At 44.1% G+C, this 21,226-nt stretch overlaps 1 protein-coding gene across 3 annotated transcripts in view; it reads left to right on the top strand.

Moving 5' to 3' along the window:
* The first annotated feature begins 1,056 nt into the window (after nt 1-1,056).
* Nucleotides 1,057-21,226, top strand: part of lrrc28 (leucine rich repeat containing 28) — a 90,844-nt gene continuing 70,674 nt past the window's right edge. For 2 of the 3 annotated variants that reach the window (XR_013549256.1, XM_078427187.1), the window contains exons 1-6: nt 1,057-1,117; nt 5,304-5,519; nt 6,377-6,417; nt 7,280-7,317; nt 12,424-12,561; nt 19,436-19,642. Coding sequence is in view for 2 of the 3 variants with exons in the window: in XM_078427187.1 (XP_078283313.1) it covers nt 5,352-5,519; nt 6,377-6,417; nt 7,280-7,317; nt 12,424-12,561; nt 19,436-19,642 (592 nt within the window). In the remaining variant the exon portion in view is untranslated. Of the gene's footprint in view, nt 1,118-1,145; nt 1,169-5,303; nt 5,520-6,376; nt 6,418-7,279; nt 7,318-12,423; nt 12,562-19,435; nt 19,643-21,226 lie in introns of those variants that run through there. The other variant, XM_078427188.1, reaches the window with a different exon arrangement.

The following is a 21,226-nucleotide window of genomic DNA, read 5'->3' as shown; positions in this document are numbered from 1 at the left end:
GGACGGTAGTCGTTAAGGCCGCTGATGACAGACTTTTTCGGCAGTGGGATGATTGTGGCGGACTTCAGGCAGGGTGGATTTTAAAAGGGACAGGTTGAAGATTTTTGTGAAGACCTCAGATAATTGGTCTGCACATTCCCTCAGCACTCTGCCCGTCACACCATCGGGGCCTGCAGCTTTCCTGGGATTCACTGCTCTGAGCACGCGCTTAACATCATACTCCTGCACAGTGAAGGTGTTGCTGTCAGGTGCTGGAGAGGGTGTTATGTCTGCCACTGCAGCTTTCACCTCGAAATGAGCAAAGAAACAGTTAAGTTCCTCTGCCAGCGAGGCGTCGCCGTCGGCAGTCGTGCGGTTGCTGGTCTTGTAGTTGGTGATGTGCTGGATGCCTTGCCATACCCGCCGTGGGTCATTGTTGGTAAAGTGGTCCTCAATCTTCCTCTTGTAGGACGCTTTGGCATCCTTGATGCCTCTCTTCAGGTTGGTTCTAGCAGCACTGTATAGAGCTCTATCACTAGACCTGAAGGCGGTGTTACGGTCCTTGAGGAGAGACCTGACATCCTTTGTCATCCAGGGCTTCTGATTGGGATACAACCGGATACGTTTGTCGACGGTGACATTGTCAACACAGTTTTGGATGTAGCAGAGTACAGTTGATGTATACTCCTCCAAGTCCTGATCCTCAAAAATATCCCAGTTGGTCCTTTCGAAGCAATCCTGCAGCTGCGAGGAAGCTCCTTCAGGCCATGTCTTAACAGTCTTTATGGTGACTGGAGCTTTCCTCCTGAGTGGGGTGTATGCTGGAGTTAAGAATATGGAGGGAGGAACTGTAGAACTCTGGTTTATACCGAAGAGGATACAAAAAGCTGGAGTAACTCAGTGGGTCAGGCAGCATCTCTGGAGAGAAGGAATGGGTGATGTTTCCGGTGGAGACCCTTCCATCAGACTGGGAGTACATTGGGCACTGGGACATTAGCATAGGACTACGACTCCCACAATGCCCCGCGGGACCCGACCAATCAGAGCGCGCCGAGCTGCCGTCGTCCCGGCGGACCATTAACGACGGAGGACGAATCAGGAACGGCGTTGGGGCGATGCGCGGCGGTGTCACGGCGAGGTGAGGCCAATGTTGTTTTAAGATGTCTCCCGCGCCGTGTTTGTGTGTGATGTGTGTGATCTGTGTGATGTGTGTGATGGTGAAGAGGCCGCGGCCGATGGGGAGGTGGGTGGGTGGGCGCCGCGGTCCCCAGTGATGACTGTGGCCTGAGGCTGGAGCAGGTCTGGCAGCCCCTCAGATCCCAGACACCCCAACTGCAGCCAGCTGTGGGTCCACCAGTGCAGCCAGCTGTGTGTCCACCAGTGCAGCCAGCTGTGTGTCCACCAGTGCAGCCAGCTGTGGGTCCACCAGTGCAGCCAGCTGTGTGTCCACCAGTGCAGCCAGCTGTGTGTCCACCAGTGCAGCCAGCTGTGTGTCCACCAGTGCAGCCAGCTGTGGGTCCACCAGTGCAGCCAGCTGTGTGTCCACCAGTGCAGCCAGCTGTGCGTCCACCAGTGCAGCCAGCTGTGGGTCCACCAGTGCAGCCAGCTGTGTGTCCACCAGTGCAGCCAGCTGTGCGTCCACCAGTGCAGCCAGCTGTGCGTCCACCAGTGCAGCCAGCTGTGCGTCCACCAGTGCAGCCAGCTGTGCGTCCACCAGTGCAGCCAGCTGTGCGTCCACCAGTGCAGCCAGATGTGCTTCCACCAGTGCAGCCAGCTGTGCGTCCACCAGTGCAGCCAGCTGTGCGTCCACCAGTGCAGCCAGCTGTGCGTCCACCAGTGCAGCCAGCTGTGCGTCCACCAGTGCAGCCAGCTGTGTGTCCACCAGTGCAGCCAGCTGTGTGTTCACCAGTGCAGCCAGTTTGTTCACCAATGCAGCCAGATGCGTTCACCAACGCAGCCAGCTGTGCGTTCACCAACACAGCAGCTGTGCGTTCACCAACGCAGCCAGCTGTGCGTTCACCAACACAGCCAGATGTGCGTTCACCAACGCAGCCAGATGTGCGTTCACCAACGCAGCCAGCTGTGCGTTCACCAGTGCAGCCAGTTGCCTGTTCACCAGTGCAGCCAGTTGGCCTGTTCACCAGTGCAGCCAGCTGTGTGTTCACCAACACAGCCAGCTGTGTGTCCACCAGTGCAGCCAGCTGTGTCCACCAGTGCAGCCAGTTGTCTGTTCACCACCCTCTGACTAAAGAAATTCCTTCTCATCTCCTTCCTAACGGAACGTCCTTTAATTCTGAGCTATGATGTCTAGTCCTAGACTCTCCCACAAGTTGAAACATCCTCTCCGCATCCACTCTATCCAAGCTAGCTGTGTGCTCACCAACGCTGCCATCTGATTATCCCACTAGGTTCACTGTCCTCATTAATTTTACTAATTGTATGCCTCCTTGTCACCTAAACCCTCAGCTAACAATGAACCATAGAAAGAAAAAAAGCTGGAGTAACTCAGCGAGACGGGTAGCAAAGAATGAGTTGCGTTTTGGGTCGAGACCATTCTTCAGTGAATCATTCAACATTTCCTTATGTCTGCTTTGATCTGGCATTTTCACACCTTACCCTTCCATATCTCTAGACTCCCTCTCCCCTGACTCTCAGTCTGAAGAAGGGTCCCCACTCGAAAAGTCACCAATTTCTTCTCCCCAGTGATGCCGCCTGTCCCGCTGAGTTACTCCAGCATTTTGTATCTATCTTTTTTGTCTGTTTGACAGTGCACCTTGTGCAAAGCAAGGAACTGCAGATGGACACAAAATGCTGGAGTAACTCAGTGGGTCAGGCAGCATCTCTGGAGAACGTGGAGATGTGAAGTTTCTATTCGAGACCCTTTTCCAAATAATGCACCGTATTCTCTAAGCAGATTATTGCAGCTGCCTTGGCTCAATTCGTCCAAGCCGACCACCGGAGCTGCTCCCATTTACTTGCATTTGCACCATATCCCTCTAAAGTTTTCCTATCCACGTACCTGTTACAATGTCTTTTACATTCTCCTTTTTGGAGACCTTTGCGCCATCTTCATTTGGACCTCAATGTTATATCATTGCTTTACATCTTGTATCCTTTATCTGTGCACTGTGGATGGCTTGACTGCATTCATGTATAGTCCTTTCTGGTGAGCTCACAAACAAAACCTTTTCACAGTACCCATGACAATAATAAACAGAACTAAATGTTATTTTAAGTACCTTAAATATCTCTGGCCTCTCGCCAAAAGTACATCACTGGCTACATGTGCTCTGTCCGAATGGAAATTTGAAATGCTAACATAGCAGCAGGATTTATTTCTAAATATGTAGAATTCTACAGAAGTTGCATTAGACATGTCCCACTGTGGGGTTTTGTTCTTCTCCCTGCTCCTGTTCGGCAAAAGGCACACGAGCTTGAAAGCACACACAGCCAGACTTAGGAATAGCATCTTCCCTTCTGTTATCAGGCTCCTTAAAGTTATTTCCATAAGCCAGGGTACTGCCCGGTTCACCTCTACCCCATTGAGGACATTGGACTTTGTCTATTTTATTAGCAAAAAATACTTTATCATATCATATCATATCATATCATATATATACAGCCGGAAACAGGCCTTTTCGGCCCTCCCAGTCCGTGCCGCCCAGTGATCCCCGTACATTAACACTATCCTACACCCACTAGGGACATTTTTTTATTTTTTTTACATTTACCCAGCCAATTAACCTACATACCTGTACGTCTTTGGAGTGTGGGAGGAAACCGAAGATCTCGGAGAAAACCCACGCAGGTCACGGGGAGAACGTACAAACTCCTTACAGTGCAGCACCCGTAGTCAGGATCGAACCTGAGTCTCCGGCGCTGCATTCGCTGTAAAGCAGCAACTCTACCGCTGCGCTACCGTGCCGCCCAATTTATTCAAGAAATAAATATATACAAAACATGTTCCTTCCAAAACTCCATCTGACATTCTCGGAGGCTATACATCCATTCAATACAGATATTCAATACACCAATTACACAAAATTACCCCCACCCTTGCCACTCATGTGGCTCACTGGCGTGGAATCCCCTTATTTGGAGGGCCGTCTCCACCACACTCTGCTCCCCATGTCCAGCAGCGGAAGGACCCTAGACTGGTCCTCCCCCACAGAGCTTTGGTGTTGGCTGCACTGAGCTTCAGTTCATCCCTCAGCATGTACTCCTGCAGTCTGCAGCGGGCCAGTCGGCAACATTCCCCGACGGACAGCTCGCTCCGCTGGGAAGTCAACAAAGCTCGGGCAGACCAATGAGCGTCTTTCACCGAGTTGATGACCTTCCAGCAGCACTCGATGTCAGTCTCTGAATGCGTCCCTGGGAACAGTCTGTAAATCACAGAGTCCTCTGTGACGGAGCTGCTCAGAATAAATTGTGACAGGGACCCTTGCAAACCTCTCCAGACTCTCTTGGCAAATCCACACTCTGCGAAGAGGTGGGCAACCGTCTCCTCTCCATAGCAGCCGTCCCGAGGGCAGCATGCGCTGGTAGTGAGGTTCCGGCGGTGCAGGAAGGATCTGACTGGGAGGGCTCCCCTCACCGCCAGCCAAGCCAGGTCTTGGTGCTTGTTTTTGAATTCCCATAATGAATTTCTGCAAGGCACAATTCAGGAATGTAACAGTCTCCACTTCTGTAGAAGACTGCAGTTTTAATGACACTTCAGAACTCAGCACCATCCTAACGAGCAGATGATCCTAGGGTAGATGGTCAACATGGACAAGTTGGACTGAAGGGCCTGTTTCTAAGTTGCATGACAAGAGGGACTGAATAGTCTACCTCTGATATTTCTTGCGTTCTTACAATTATATGACACGTTTTACAGTTTTACTGTTAAGTATTAGTTCAATTAATTAGTAACCAAATATGAAATGATTTGAAAAGCCTTGAAATTGTGCTCACTGGTGCTAGGGTAGTCATAAGGTAGGAACATTTTGTAAAGCTTTCCACTAGTGCAATTGATAGAATCTTGTCACGGAATTATACAGGATGGAAGCAGGCCCTTCGGCCCAACTCATCCATGCCAACCAACTTGCCCATCGTTCCTCAGGGTCCTGATCTGAGGTGTTGTCAGTCAATTTCCCTCCACAGTTTTAAAAAGGTTTTTAATGTTTTGCCAACTCCATCTATTAGAGTATTGTTTAGTTACAATAAACAATTGTAACTATTTATTGTAACTAAACAACTTTTTTCCATTATTGTGTTTGGTTAATGTTGGAGAATTGCAAAAGGTTTTCTTTGAATAACCTAAGGCTGAATTTCTTTTTCTAAAGAAACCATGGATGTATGATGTAGTGACCTCTGTTTAAAACAACTCCATCATGAATATGGACCTTTGGAAAACAATCTCAGTAGCCAAGATGGAGAAGCACAGGAGTCTGTACCTAAATTACAAGAACCTTCGCAAATTCCCTCACGAATTATTGAAAGATGGTGGCTCACATCACTTAAAACATCTCTACATGAAGATGAATTCATTAACGACCCTGGTATATTTAACAATTATTTTGCTTGGCTGCTTTTTGTTTATGACTTCACCAGCTTGTTTGAAAAGGTTATTATTTAGCGAGATTCAATAGCTTTTTGTGATATCAGCTTTCTTAGACTTCGTTTAGTTTAGAGATACAGCATGGAAACAAGCTCTTGAGCCCACTGAGTCTACGCTGATCATTGAGCACCCGTTCACACTCGTTCTTGTTTTCCCATGTTTTCATCCTGGCTTTTTCACTCAACTTTGATCCTGGCCTCGGGCGCTGTGTGTGTGGAGTTTGCACGTTCTCGCTGGGCCCACCGTGGGTTTTCTCCGGGTGCTCCGGGTTCCTCCAACATTCCAAAGACGTGCAGGTTTGTAAGTTAATTGGCCTCTGTAAATCGCCCCGAATGTGTAGGGTGGAACTAGTGTATGGATGATCGTTGGTTGGCGCTGTGGGCCGAAGGGCCTGTTTCCATCCTTTATCTCTAAACTAAACTACTTGTCCTTTCTTTGGATATGTACATGCAGATTGCCATTCAGTTTGGTGAGAGCTGTTAACTCTATACCTCAACCTTCGGGGAGGAGTTGGCAGAAATTTGTATTTGGACTTCAGCATTTTGGTCTCTTTGACAGATGAAATAGTTGCATAACGGTAATTTTATTTATACCAGGCAACATCAGGGAGCACATTGTTGCAGAAACCTTTTAGCCAGCAACAAGCAAATTGCCTTGTAGTGTTGTGTAATCTGTTGTCATGCCATGTAAGACAAATATGAGAATGATTTTAGTATATTTAATTTTACATTCCCTAAAAGTCACCTATAAACAGAAAGCATGAAAAAAAAAATAAGTGCAGAATTTTATTATTTTTAGCCAGAAAACCTTGGACAGAAACTTCCAAACCTTATTGAACTGTAAGTATCAGTTCTTAGTTCACTTACTATTTTGTTCACATGATTTTCACATTGTTTCAGCATAATTTATTTGGCACCATTAAGAATGCACGCTACACTTTTAAACTTTATTCACAAAATGCTGGAGTAACTCAGCAGGTCAGGCAGCATCTCGGGAGAGAAGGAATGGGTGAAGTCTGAAGAAGGGTCTCGACCCGAAACGTCACCCATTCCTTCTCTCCCGAGATGCTGCCTGATCTGCTGAGTTACTCCAGCATTTTGTGAATAAATCGATTTGTACCAGCATCTGCAGTTATTTTCTTATACACTTTTAAACTTCTTGATTTAAAATATAATTTGCTTACAATTAACACCGTTTTAGACATCGATATAATTTTAAAGCTGAATAATAGTTCCATTAAGATTTGTTTTGCATTGAGTGTAATGTTGTAATTTGAGGATTTTGTCGCGATATCTTTTCAGAATGGATGGTGTATCTGAATATGTCAGGAGGGGGAAATCATTTGGGCAAGAAAATTACATCAATTACATTAATTACTCCGTTTGGAGCATATTGTGGGCAGATTTATTTTGAACGTCATTCCACATTATGAAATCTGGAACAAAATTGCAATTAGAATGAGATTCCTTACGCTAAACAATTAATTTGATGCACTTCGCTTTTGTTTCTTAACTGAATTTTGTAATCCAACAAAACCTTTATTATATTCAATGACAGTGAATGAAGTGTGAGCAGTACAAATGGATAATAATAGTTAGATAATGTATCACATAGAAGCTTCAGCAGGATGCATGCGTTATATAAATAATCGGAATAAATGAACATTCTTTGAGCTAAGATGCAACTCATTTCCTTTTCTAGTTACTTGCATTCCAATAACATAGAAGTCATTCCAGGAGGTGAGCATAATTTGTACGGAAAATATTTGATGTTTCAGTAATTAAACGCTATCATATTGCTGCTTTATTTGCCAAGCCAGTATTGATTGGCTTTGAATTGCTGCAGACCTTACGGTGAATGCACTTCTGGAGTGCTGTTGGAAATAGAGTTTAAAGAAATAGATCCAGCATCAAGAAGGGATAGCAATATATTTTCAATTCAATTAATGCTTATGTTAGAAGATCAAATTGTCGTCTTTACCATTTTTTTAAAAAGAGGGCAAAAATGGTTGCTGCGGGGAATAAATCAATCTGGGTTCCTTCAGGTGAATGAGGATTAGTTTGACTTTTTGCTTCCTCTTTAGTGGAAGGAATTTTTCTTTTTAGCATTCATTTGTGCGTCTTCGCCATTGCAAGTAAGCTCGAGGAAGTCTTTGCCCTGGGTGCTTGTTGCTCTTTTCTGCCAGGGTGGTTAAGATGGTGGCGTGTAGGAAGGAACTGCAGATGCTGGTTTATACCGAAGGTTAGTAAAGATGGTAGGTTTGGCCAGAGAAGTAATGCTAGAGAAGCCATGGCGAGTTGCTGCAATGCATCTAGAATTAACCATCTAGAGGCTAACCATAAGACACACACCCAGGGCTGATCACCCTGTGGTGGGCCTGCCTCGACTGTGGGTGTCTTGTGATAAAAGGCCGAAACACCCAGTGACGTTGAGGTACACAACTGAAGATGTGTCTGAATGGTAGCAACATCACCTAGTGGTCACCCCCAAGAACAACACCAGTCAATTGTAGTGCAAACCTTAGGGATTGTAACATCTAGTCCTACTAATCAATCTGGTGCTGGTCATTGCAGGGTCCAAGGTACACACTGTGGTGGAGCGAGCAAGTAGTTACAAGAGTCATAGAGTCATAGAGTCATACAGCACAGAAACGGGCCATTTGCCTCAACTCATCCATGCCGACCAAGATGCCCTATATCAGCTAGTCCAATCTGCCTGTGTCTGACCCATATCCCTCCAAACCTTATAGCACCTGCCTCATCTACCTCCTCCAGCAGATCATTCCATATACCCACCACCCTCTCTGAAAAAGTTGCCCCTCAGGTTATCATATCATCATATACATACAGCCGGAAACAGGCCTTTTCGGCCCTCCAAGTCCGTGCCGCCCAGTGATCCCCGTACATTAACACTATCCTACACCCACTAGGGACAATTTTTACATTTACCCAGCCAATTAACCTACATACCTGTACGTCTTTGGAGTGTGGGAGGAAACCGAAGATCTCGGAGTAAACCCACGCAGGTCACAGGGAGAACGTACAAACTCCTTACAGTGCAGCACCCGTAGTCAGGATCGAACCTGAGTCTCCGGCGCTGCATTCGCTGTAAAGCAGCAACTCTACCGCTGCGCTACCGTGCCGCCCTATTAAATCTTTCTCCTCTCACCTTAAACCTATGCCTTCTTGTTCGTAATTCCTTAAACCTGGGTAAAAGACTCTGTGCATTCACTCTATCTATTCCCCTCATGATTTTATACACCTCTATCAGACCTCTCCTCAGCCTCCTGCGCTGCAATGAATAAAGTCCTAGCCTGCCCAGATATGTGTGTGCCAGAGTAATTGCATAGTTTTTTCTTGAATGTTGCTGAATTTCTTGAGTATTTTATTTGGAGCTCCTCTTACCCAAGTAAATGGGGAGGAGCATTCAATTGCACTTCCTGCATGCCATGTAGTGGAGGGAAGCATTTGGGGAAGTAACAGCATCCCCAGTTATGGGCCTGCTCTTGTGGTCTCTGTGTTTATGCGGCTAATTCCATTATGCTTCTTGTTAGTGGTGACCCTTAGGATGTTGCTCCTAATTGTAATGTTCAGGTGGGTTTTTAATTGTGATTGAGATTATTGTCTTTCTGGAACAGATTGCAAATTATATTTAAAAAAAACTATCAGCTCCATGTTTAAAAGAGATTCATGGTTAAACCACTGAGATGTTGTGAAGGGCAATCTCGAAACTTGTTTGAATTGAGCTTAGCTTAGAGATACAGCGCGGAAACAGGCCCTTTCGGCTCACCGGGTCCGCACCGACCAGCGATCCCCGCACATTAACACCATCCTACACCCACTAGGGATAATTTTTACATTTACCAAGCCAATTAACCTACATACCTCTACATCTTTGGAGTGTGGGAGGAAACCGAAGATCTCGCAGAGAAAACCCACGCAGGTCACGGGGAGAACGTACAAACTCCATACAATAGATAATAGACAATAGGTGCAGGAGTAGGCCATTCGGCCCTTCGAGCCAGCACCGCCATTCAATGTGATCATGGCTGATCATTCTCAATCAGTACCCCGTTCCTGCCTTCTCCCCATACCCCCTGACTCCGCTATCCTTAAGAGCTCTTCCTAGCTCTCTCTTATAACCATATAACCATATAACAACTACAGCACGGAAACAGGCCCGTTCGGCCCTACCAGTCCACGCCGACCACTCTCTCTGACCTAGTCTCATCTACCTGCTCTCAGACCATAACCCTCCAATCCCCTCTCATCCATATACCTATCCAATTTACTCTTAAATAATAAAATCGAGCCTGCCTCCACCACTTCCACCGGAAGCCCATTCCATACAGCCACCAATCTCTGAGTAAAGAAATTACCCCTCATGTTACCCCTAAACTTTTGTACCTCAATTCTAAAGTTATGTCCCCTTGTTGGAATCTTCCCCACTCTCAAGGGGAAAAACCTACCCACGTCAACTCTGTCCGTCCCTCTTAAAATTTAAAAAACCTCTATCAAGTCCCCCCTCAACCTTCTACGTTCCAAAGAATAAAGACCCAACCTGTTCAACCTCTCTCTGTAGCTTAAGTGCTGAAACCCAGGCAACATTCTAGTAAATCTCCTCTGTACCCTCTCCATTTTGTCGACATCCTTCCTATAATTTGGCGACCAGAATTGCACACCATACTCCAGATTCGGCCTCACCAATGCCCTGTACAATTTTAGCATTACATCCCAACTTCTATATTCGATGCTCTGATTTATAAAGGCAAGCATACCAAACGCCTTCTTCACCACCCTATCCACATGAGATTCCACCTTCAGGGAACAATGCACAGTTATTCCCAGATCCTTCTGTTCCACTACATTCCTCAATTCCCTACCATTTACCCTGTACGTCCTATTTTGATTTGTCCTACCAAAATGCAGCACCTCACACTTATCAGCATTAAACTCCATCTGCCATCTTTCAGCCCACCCTTCCAAAAGGCCCAAGTCTCTCTGTAGACTTTGAAACTCTACTTCATTATTAACTACACCACCTATCTTAGTATCATCTGCATATTTACTAATCCAATTTGCCACACCATCATCCAGATCATTAATGTAAATGACAAACAACAGTGGACCCAACACAGATCCTTGGGGTACTCCACTAGACACTGGCCTCCAACCTGACATACAGTTGTCAACCATTACCCTCTGGTATCTCCCATTCAGCCATTGTTGAATCCATCTTGCAACCTCACTATTAATACCCAACGATTTAACCTTCTTAATCAACCTACCATGTGGAACCTTGTCAAATGCCTTACTGAAGTCCATATAGACAACATCCACAGCCTTGCCCGTATCAATTTCCCTGGTAACCTCTTCAAAAAATTCAAGAAGATTAGTCAAACATGACCTTCCAGGCACAAATCCATGTTGACTGTTTCTAATCAGGCCTTGTTTATCCATATAATTATATATATTGTCCCTAAGTATCTTTTCCATTAATTTTCCCACCACAGACGTCAAACTAACAGGTCTATAATTGCTAGGTTTACTTTTAGAACCTTTTTTAAACAAAGGCACAACATGCGCAATGCGCCAATCTTCCGGCACCATCCCCGTTTCTAATGACGTTTGAAATATTTCCGTCATAGCCCCTGCTATTTCTGCACTAACTTCCCTCAATGTCCTAGGGAATATCCTATCAGGACCTGGAGACTTATCCACTTTTATATTTTTCAAAAGTGTCCGTACCTCCTCTTCTTTAATCCTCATAATTTCCATCACTACTCTACTTGTTTCGCTTACCTCACATAATTCAATATCCTTCTCCTCGGTGAATACCGAAGAAAATAAATTGTTTAATATCTCCCCCATTTCTTCCGGCTCAGCACATAGCTGTCCACTCTGACTCTCTAATGGACCAATTTTATCCCTCGCTATCCTTTTGCTATTGACATATCTGTAGAACCCCTTGGGGTTTACTTTTACATTACTTGCCAAAGCAACCTCATATCTTTTTTTTGCTTTTCTAATTTCCTTGAATGCATTCAGAGAATTGGCTACATAAAGCACCCGTAGTCGGGATCGAACCCGGATCTCCGGCACTGCATTCTCTGTAAGGCAGAACTCGACCGCTGTGCCACCGTGACCGCCCGAATTGAGGTCCACAGGACAAGAAGCAACTCAATGCATGCACTTTTTAAAACGAGTAATGGATCAGTTCTATGAAGCTGTGGTTTATTTTTTAGTTAACTTTCATTGTCAAATAAAATAGGTTTTTTTTCTGAGGTAACCTGAAGAGACACCCATGAAATAGTACCATCTTCGAAGTCACGATTGACGATACTTATTTTGTCTCTGGCACTGTGAGTCAAGAGTGTTTTATTGCCATACGTCTCATATAGAACAATTAAATTCTTACTTGCAGCAGCGCAACAAAATGTGTAAACATAGTACACTATAAACAATATAATAAACGAGAAAAAAATTCAGTGTGTGCTTATACATATATATATATATATAATTATACACACACACGCTCATGCACACACACAATAATAGTGCAAAAAGACAAAACCAATACACCCCAAGTCTACATAGTTCAGAGCTCATTTGGAGGTTGTGGTGTTTAATAGCCCGATGGCTGTAGGGAAGAAGTAGTTACTGAACCTGCACGTTACAGTTTTCAGGCTCCTATATCTTCTATCCAATGGCAGTAGTGAAATGAATGTGAATCTATTGCACGAGCCATATCACATATATACAGAATATATTTTTGTTTTGAATTACAAAGCATCAAACATTGTTGTGATGGTAATGTAAACTTGTACTCTTTTTCCTCCATAATAGCAATTGGCACGTTGGTTAAACTTCAATCATTGGATCTTAGTAATAACGCGTTGGCAATCGTTTGTCCAGAGATTGGTCAGCTGAAATCTTTGAGACATCTGCGGCTCACAAACAACCAATTGAGATTTCTTCCATCAGGTGAGGAAGTAGTACTAAGTTCCAACCGTGAAAGATATGTTGTCTGTGTACCCTTGGACAAGCAACTCCATCAGCTATCCTTTGATTTTAAAACTATGCTATACATGTGTTAAAAGTTTCATTATTTGACTCCGACTTACGTTTGCAACCATTTCCTACTCTGTTACTTGTACCCTCTGATCTTCTTGGCACGTGGTTCCTTTGGTTCCAAACTCAGGCCATCCTGATGCCATAATCTTGAAAAATACCCACAGACTTTTCTTGCATCTTGCTCCAGATTGGAGAAGAATTTGTTAGAACTTAGGGCAGCACTGTGGTGGTAGAGTTGCTGCCTTACAGTGCCAGGGACCCAGGTCTGATCCTGACTATGGGTGCAGTACGGAGTTTGCACGGATGGACTGTATGGACTATGATCCTGTATGGAGTTTGTACTTGACCCGCGTGGGTTTTCTCCTGGAAGCTCCAGTTACCTCCCACACTTCAAAGACGTACAGGTTTGTAGGTTAATTGGCTTAGTATACCTGTAAATGTAAATTTTCCCTAGTGAGTTTAGGATAGTGTTAATGTGTGGGGATCGTTGGTCGGCGCGGACTCGGTGGGCCGAAGGAAGGCCCCGATTCCGCTCTCTATCTCTAAACTAAATTAACCGTAGCTATTCGAATGACTGGCCATTTTCTAATTTATTTTTCTTTAAAAAGGTTTATGTGAGATACCTGGGGAAGTTTGCTGTGTTGAAGGCACTATATAAATTAATGAATCAAACAGGAAGGTAAATTTTCCAAAGAAAGCAAATTTAGACAATCTTGCTGATTAAGTGGCCACTTCTATAAAAAATGCAACTTTAGGCCACCAGATGGCAGATGTAGCACAGAATAAGAATTGAAAGGTTCCTTACTCGATTGTCATGGCTCAGTAATTATTGATATCTACGATGTTACACATCAGAAATATTGCGTAGCTATTTGGAATTTTAGTGAAGGATATTCTAAACATTTGCTGTTGGCCTGAGCAATTGTAAACAGAATGTTTAACAGTTTAGTTTAGAAATGATTTAGATTTTGCCTTACAACAGGCTGGGTCACATTGCTCTTCAGCTGACGGGCCCACTAATTGCAGTGCATCTGTCAGCTTAGTCGTGACACTTGCTCCTGCACATTGCAGTGCAGCAGAAAGGTTTGAGCAGAAAACTCGGTGCAGATCTCCTGATCCACCAGTGGACGTAACACACACATACAGAGCTGAAGCAACTTGCCTTCGACCCTTCAGTTTCACACTAGGTATAGCTGACATGTGCAGCACCACCTTTGTTTGAAAAGGTATGTATTTTTAATTAGATCAGAAAGTTTTAAAATTTTAATTATGCGAATCCTTTAAAACAGTTGTTTTGCAGTCACTAATAGAACACAGAAGAATCCAACACAGGTTCAGGCCCTTCGGTCCACAGTGTCCATGCCCAACATGCCGCCAGGTTAAAATAATCCCCTGTGCCTGACAGTAGACAATAGGTGCAGGAGGAGGCCATTCGGCCCTTCGAGCCAGCACCGCCATTCAATGTGATCATGGCTGATCATTCTCAATGATGGATATCCCTCTATTCCCTCATATCCATGTGCCTTTCTGAAAGCCTCTTAAATACCACAGTTGTATCCGCCTCTACATCCACCTCCGGTCGCACATTCCAGGCACCCACCACTCACTATGTTAAAAAAACAACTTGCTCTGCACCCCACCTTTAAACTTTCCTCTTCATATCTTAAAGCTATGCCTGTTACCTTTTGATATTTCCAGCTTGGGCAAAAGGTTCTGAGTGTCCAATCATCATTATGAATTTGTGGAATTCTATGCCACAGAAGGCAGTAGACAATAGACAATAGGTGCAGGAGGAGGCCATTCGGCCCTTCGAGCCAGCACCGCCATTCAATGTGATCATGGCTGATCATTCTCAATTAGTACCCCGTTCCTGCCTTCTCCCCATACCCCCTGACTCCGCTATCCTTAAGAGCTCTATCCAGCTCTCTCTTGAATGCATTCAGAGAATTGGCCTCCACTGCCTTCTGAGGCAGAGAATTCCACAGATTCACAACTCTCTGACTGAAAAAGTTTTTCCTCATCTCAGTTCTAAATGGTCTACCCCTTATTCTTAAGTAGAGGCCAATTCACTGGATGAATTTAAAAGAGAGTTAGATAGAGCTCTAGGGGCTAGCGGAATCAAGGGATATGGGGAGAAGGCAGGCAAGGGTTACTGTTGGTGGATGATCAGCCATGATCACAATGCATGGCGGTGCTGACTCAAAGGGCCAAATGGCCTCCCCCTGCACCTATTTTCTATGTTTCTCTGTTTCTATTATAAGCATTGGTTTAGAGGCTTTTGACAGAGTGAACTGTCAAAATGCCATGTGGTTGATCCAAGGGTGGGGCTTTGGTGTCTGATGCCCAGTTACGGGTTGTGGACTACTCTGTTTCGTGGGTGGTAGTGGCAGCTTGGCCAAGATTGGACCTTTGGGGCTGCATAAAGTTAGTGGGACTTAGAGGAACAGTGTTCACTCTCTGACCAGAACAAGCATTGTATGTTGCTGTGCTACACAACTGCAAGTTTTTCTTGCACAATTCTTGCACAAGTCTATCATGTGTTTATATAAATTAAAATATATCACACTTTGTTATTTCTTGTTATATGCTATGGAAAGTGCTTGCTCTTGAGAATAAAGAACAGTGAATTTTTTTGGAGAAAATGCAGGAATCTGATGAGAGATGATTACTTGGATGAATAATCACATTTGATGTTGATACTGGCAGGTTTTCAACTGTAATATGGAGGTATATTTGTTTACACATGGCTTTGCACACCTAGGCAAGTAGTACAACGTCTCTCTCTCTCTACCACACACACACGCACGCACAAATGGTGAGCATATAGCTTGGGGACAGCTTAAAATGTGTGCAAGAGTATAATTTAAGGAGTGTTTTCATTCATTTTTACTATCTACTGATATAGATCAACAGTTAAGTCTGCAAATTTCCTGAAACCAAAATATATCAGTGTCCACAACAGTAAAACGCTTGAAAGGTATGCATATTTTTTTAAATTTTGGCTGGAATACAAAAGCCAATTTCCTAAAGTTTTCAGGACTTGTCTGGAAATAAAATTACTCTGTCTCCCACATTACTGTTAATTTCTAAGAAAACCTATTGTGCTTTTAGTTAATGACCTTTATGTGCAACATACTAGATTACTACATACTGCAACACTACATACCACAACAATAAGCCAAAATAAATTGTTGCATACTCTTGCCAGTATTATAGACACTGAATGCATTGCAGCCAGACGAGAAAGTACGACTGAGTTTTTTCATTTTGTTTTCATTTTGTTAGAAGTTCCTATGACAACACTGGTCAAAGCCAGAAGTTAAGAGTTGGTACATTTTCTTCTTTAAGAGTGCTGCAGAGTTTATTTGAAAAAAATGCTTGTCATTTGCCTATCAATTCTTACATTTTTGTTTCATATCTCAGATCCAAATACTAATTATGCAGCACATCCCTTCCCATAATCATTCTGTCTCGGCCTCATTTAAGGAGACGGAATAACCACCCTTTCACAAGGCTAGTGAAAAAGGCACAAAAGCTGGAGTAACTCAGCGGGTCAGACAGCATCGTTGGAGAACATGGATAGGTGACGTTTTGGGTCAGGGATCTTCTTCAGACTGATTGTGGGGAGGGGGAGGTGGGGGGGGGGGGGGTGGAGTAAGAAGGTTGGAGTAGCTGCCTTTCACAAGGTTAGTTCTCTCCAATGTTAACAGTTAATGCTAACACTTCTCTTGTTTCTAAATATAACTTTTCTCATCTTCCAAGCCCACAACTTGGCTCAGCCCCTGGTTATCCTTCGACACCTGCCTTTAATTTAGCACAACTTTTTTTCCCCTGGCATCCTCTCTTGCAGTTTGTCCATTTACTGCAGATCCCTTTACCACCCCTCCTCCCTCTCCCAAAATGGTTGGGCCACCCATTTCTGTGCACCCTTGCAGTTTATGCTGGTAATTTTCATGCCCCTATTTCAAAGCACTGAATGGCGGTGCTGGCTCGAAGGGATGGCCTACTGCTGCACCTATTTTTCTATGTTTTCTAAAAGGTCACCCATTTCCTCTATCCAGAGATGCTGCCTTCTCCGCTGAGTTACTCCAGCATTTTGTGTTTATCCTTGGTGCAAATCGGCTTCTGCAGTACCTTCCTACACTGGTTCTACTCGTTGCACACTGCAATGGAAACTCCTGTATTGTTTTGAATTCATGTTTATAAAATGAAGCATCTGGAATCACTTGCATTAGCAACACGACCTAGTAGAGTGGGTTGAGAGAGAAGTTGATGCTTCCAGCACTGTTCCACAAGCATCAAGGAGAGAGATATCCGGCCATGTTTTTGATGATTGGGATGAGTGCTTGCCATTGGTATGAAAACATTTGAAGATAATTTCACTTTGCCAGCTTAGCATCATTGCAGGAATTATTTAGTTTTATAACATGGTTAACCATTGGAGTGGAAATCAGCCATCAAAGGATGAACTAGCCCCAAGACCATGCTGAGGAAGTAACATTTGTGTTTCCACTGCTGGACTGTTGAATTATGGATGTGTTGTATCGTCAAGTGCAGTAATTACCATTATAACACACTTTGGTAGTGTAGAATATCACACACTTTGATTGTGTTATACTCTGCACTTTCACAATAGTTGCAGAGCATAACACAACCAAAGTGCAGTGTCATTTTGAAAGTGCCTGAACGAATCCTTTAAAATAAGAAGTGCCAATAATTAACCATGCTCTCTTTAGCTGTGTAGAAAGCAGAGTTTGTATGTGCAATTGGGCGTTATTGATGCATTGCTGTTTTCTCCGGAATGCTGGAGGTTGATGCAGAACCGATAGAAGTATATCAAATTATGAGAGGCATAGATCACGCAGACAGTCAGAAACCTTTTTATCGGGATGGAAGCATCAAAGACTGGAGGTCCTATCTTTGAGGTGAGAAGGGCAAAGTTTAAAGGAGATGTGCAGGGTGTTTTTTTTAAAACAGAGTCAGATGGGTGCCTAGTAGCGTTTGCCAGGGAGAGCAGTGGAGGAGATACGGCAGGAGGCTTTTAGATATGGATGTGAATATGCAGGGAATAGAGAGACATCGATCATCTGTAGACAGATGAAATTATATCTTGGCATCAAGTTCGGCACAGATATTGTGGGTTGAAGGGCCTGTTCCTGTGCTATACTTTTCTATGTTCAATTATGTTTTTTAGATTTAGATTTAGATTTAGAGATACAGCGCAGAAACAGGCCCTTCGGCCCACCGGGTCCGCACCGCCCAGCGATCCCCGCACACTAACACTATCCTACACCCACTAGGGACAATTTTTACATTTGCCCAGCCAATTGGAGTGTGGAGTCTTTGGAGTGTGGGAGGAAACCGAAGATCTCGGAGAAAACCCACGCAGGTCTCGGGGAGAACGTACAAACTCCGTACAGATGGTGCCCGTAGTCAGGATCGAACCTGAGTCTCCGGCGCTGCATTCGCTGTAAGGCAGCAACTCTACCTCTGCGCCACCGTGCCGCCACTTTGTCTATAATCTGAGTATAATTCAGGCATGCATGCTGCACATTCCATTTCACAATGCCTGGTGACGGCCTACAGCTCATTTAATAAAATTTATATCTGCCTATTTTCTTGTAAAGTATTTACCGTTGGCCTTTTGCACATAAATGCTTACAAGCTAGTTATACTTTTTGTATTGTTTCCAAACTGAAGTCAAAGCCAACATGACAATTACATCTTTAGCCATTGTCCTTTCCTAAAGTTAGTGCTTTGCTGTGGATAGGTTATTATTTCTTCGAACAAAAAAAGATTGATTTTAAAATGTTAGAGTTAATATGAGAATGGCCCATAAACTAATGATGCATGTAATGCCGTACTTAATTTTAAACGTGGTTACTTTTACATTTATGTTTTTGGGGTCCAGGAAGATTGTCCTATCCTGAAATAGATTTTAAAATTTGGAAAGATGTTCAATTGTCTGGTGATACAGCATGGAGTGTTTCATCGTAGTTGCAAAATATACAGAGGCAGATTGCTGTGATGCAAACTGACCTTGTTATCCACTTGAGTTTCATATGGTGCATTTATCTGGAGTTCTTCTACACAATCAGACTTCCTGACAATCATAAACAGACTTCCACTTCTTTTGCTTGCAGATCATTCAGTGAATAGAATAACATCCTTTCGGCAGTGGTTCATCTGATGGCAAAGGAAATGGGGCCTGAATGTAGTTTTGGTGCCTTTGTTTCTCGCACACACAGACAATCATCGTAATTAATCTGTTTTTTCCCTTTTTCACTGTGTTACATTTTTCATATTCCCTGAACTGTAATGTTTCATCTGCCCATGCAAGTGAAAGAAAATGGTGTCATTATTTGCCAAGTATATTATTTATTGAATGGGAACTTGGTTACATTCCCTGCAAACCTGCACTGTCCCTGCCTGCTTCAAGTTCTCCACTATTGTCCCTGTACCCAAAAAGACAAGGATCACTGGTCTTAATGACAACAGGCCTGTCACACTTACCTCTGTAGTCATGAAGACCTTTGAAAGACGTGCTGGCCCAGCTGAAAAACATCACAAACCCCCTGCTGGACCCCCTTGCTTGTATCACCCCTCTTCTCTTCCAGCTTTCTGCCTTCACCCCCCCCATCCCCACCTCCATACAATTAGTCTGAAGAAGGGTCGCAACCTGAAACGTTACCTATCCATGTTCTCTGAGATATAACTTGACTTGCACTTTGTGTGGTGTTTTTTTTGTTGTCGTAGTTAAGATTGTTATTTTTCTCCTAAACAGAAATTGGAGATCTCAGGAAACTGCGGATCCTCGATGTCTCAGCCAACTGCTTGACTGCGTTGCCAGAAAGTCTGCATTTATGTGTTTCTCTTGAGTATTTGGCTGCGGATCAGAACCAGCTTAAAGATTTACCTCGGCAGCTTTGCACGCTTCCAAACTTGAAAGAACTCTCTGCAACGAGCAACAAGTTAAAATGTTTACCACAAGGTGAGTCCCATGTATCGTTTTGTTAATGAGTAATACGTAATTGTTTTTAATCCAAATGTGAAAAAATTCAGTTAACCTTTATTCCGGATCAGTTTACTATTAGTTAAAGATTCAAAATTTTAAAAGATTTTTTTAAAATCTGCAAATGCTGGAAATAGTGCGTTGGTATCTCAATTCCCAAACTATAGTTGAACACTTTAAAAACATATAATACCCCAAACTTTAGTGGATCCAAATGGATGCCACTGAACTGGTGCAGTATATTCTTTTCATTGAAAATTGGTGGTTAGAACCAAGGTTCAGCATTAGTGGGTTAAAGGTTGAGGGCAGGATGGCCAGGTGACACGGATTGGGAGTAGGGCGAGATCACCTGGTAGGATCAAAGGGCTAATCTATGTGTGGAACCAGGGGATGAGCAAGGTCCTAAATGAATAGTTCTTCATAGCACAACCATTCAAATGAATAGCACAACCAGCGCTACTCCCAGCAGACCAGTCAACAGACCAGTTAACAGTAACACCCCCCCATTCTCTCCTCCCCCAGCCCCACTCTTACTCTCCCCCACCCCCCCTTTCCCCACCACCCCCCTTTCCCCCACTCTCTCTTCCCCCCACCACCAATCCCCCTCCCCCCCATCCCCGCTGTCCCCCTCCCCAGTCCCACTCTTCCTCCCACCCCGACTCACTCCTCCTCCCACCCTCCCCGTCCCCCCCACTCTTACTCTCTCGGAGTGGCGGACTACTGGAGACGGGCAGCGCGGCGGCGGCTGTGGCCTAACCGAGCTGGGATTACTTGCGGCGGTTGTGGGGGAGAGAGGAGAGGGGAAAGAGAAGCGAGGGGAGAGAGGAGAGGGGAGAGAGAAGCGAGGGGAGAGAGGAGAGGGGAGCCCCTGATTGCGGGCCGGCGGCTCCGCTAACGGCATCCATCTTGTTTATGCGAGTGAAGAGAGAGTCCGTGCGTGCGCTATGGTGACGTCATACGCACAGCAGCCCTTGGAAAAAGGTGTTTAGAAATGAGATTTTTGAACTTTAAAATGTCTCTAACTTAAAAAATATAAGACCGATTTAAATAAAACTTGGTGGCCGCGAGAGTGGTGATTAAGGTGGCGCAAAAATTGTGGCGCTATGGTTTACCGTTTTGGCAAAATCACAGAAATACATAGATACATACGGATACATAGATACATACGGATATATATATATATATATATATACAGATGATGTGTTGAAGGAGTAGATGAGCCCCTTTTGAAATAGAGGTCTTCATTGGGGTTCTTAATAGATAAGGGTTTTGAGGGATCTTGAGATCTGCTGTGCTTCAGACTCAGCAGTGGCTTCAGGAGATAGTGAGTGAAGTTGATGTAGTGAAGCTGGGGGAAGAACAATTTTAAGTTAAGATGAAAAATAAAATTGACACAGATATGGGGATAAACTTAGTCCACGTTTTTGTGGCATATCCGACACCACCCTGTGTGTCAATAACAGAAATTATGTTGGTGTGGAAGACTGATTTGTGCCCTTCAAATTTCTAAAGTGATGCAAAATTAATCTTTTGCATATCTGAAGAAAAATCAATTCTCAATTT

The sequence above is a fragment of the Rhinoraja longicauda genome, chromosome 33 (assembly GCF_053455715.1).
Source record: "Rhinoraja longicauda isolate Sanriku21f chromosome 33, sRhiLon1.1, whole genome shotgun sequence".
Lineage (NCBI taxonomy): Eukaryota > Metazoa > Chordata > Chondrichthyes > Rajiformes > Arhynchobatidae > Rhinoraja > Rhinoraja longicauda.
Note: the sequence above shows the minus strand (reverse complement) of the source record. Positions and strands in the feature narration are given on the sequence as shown.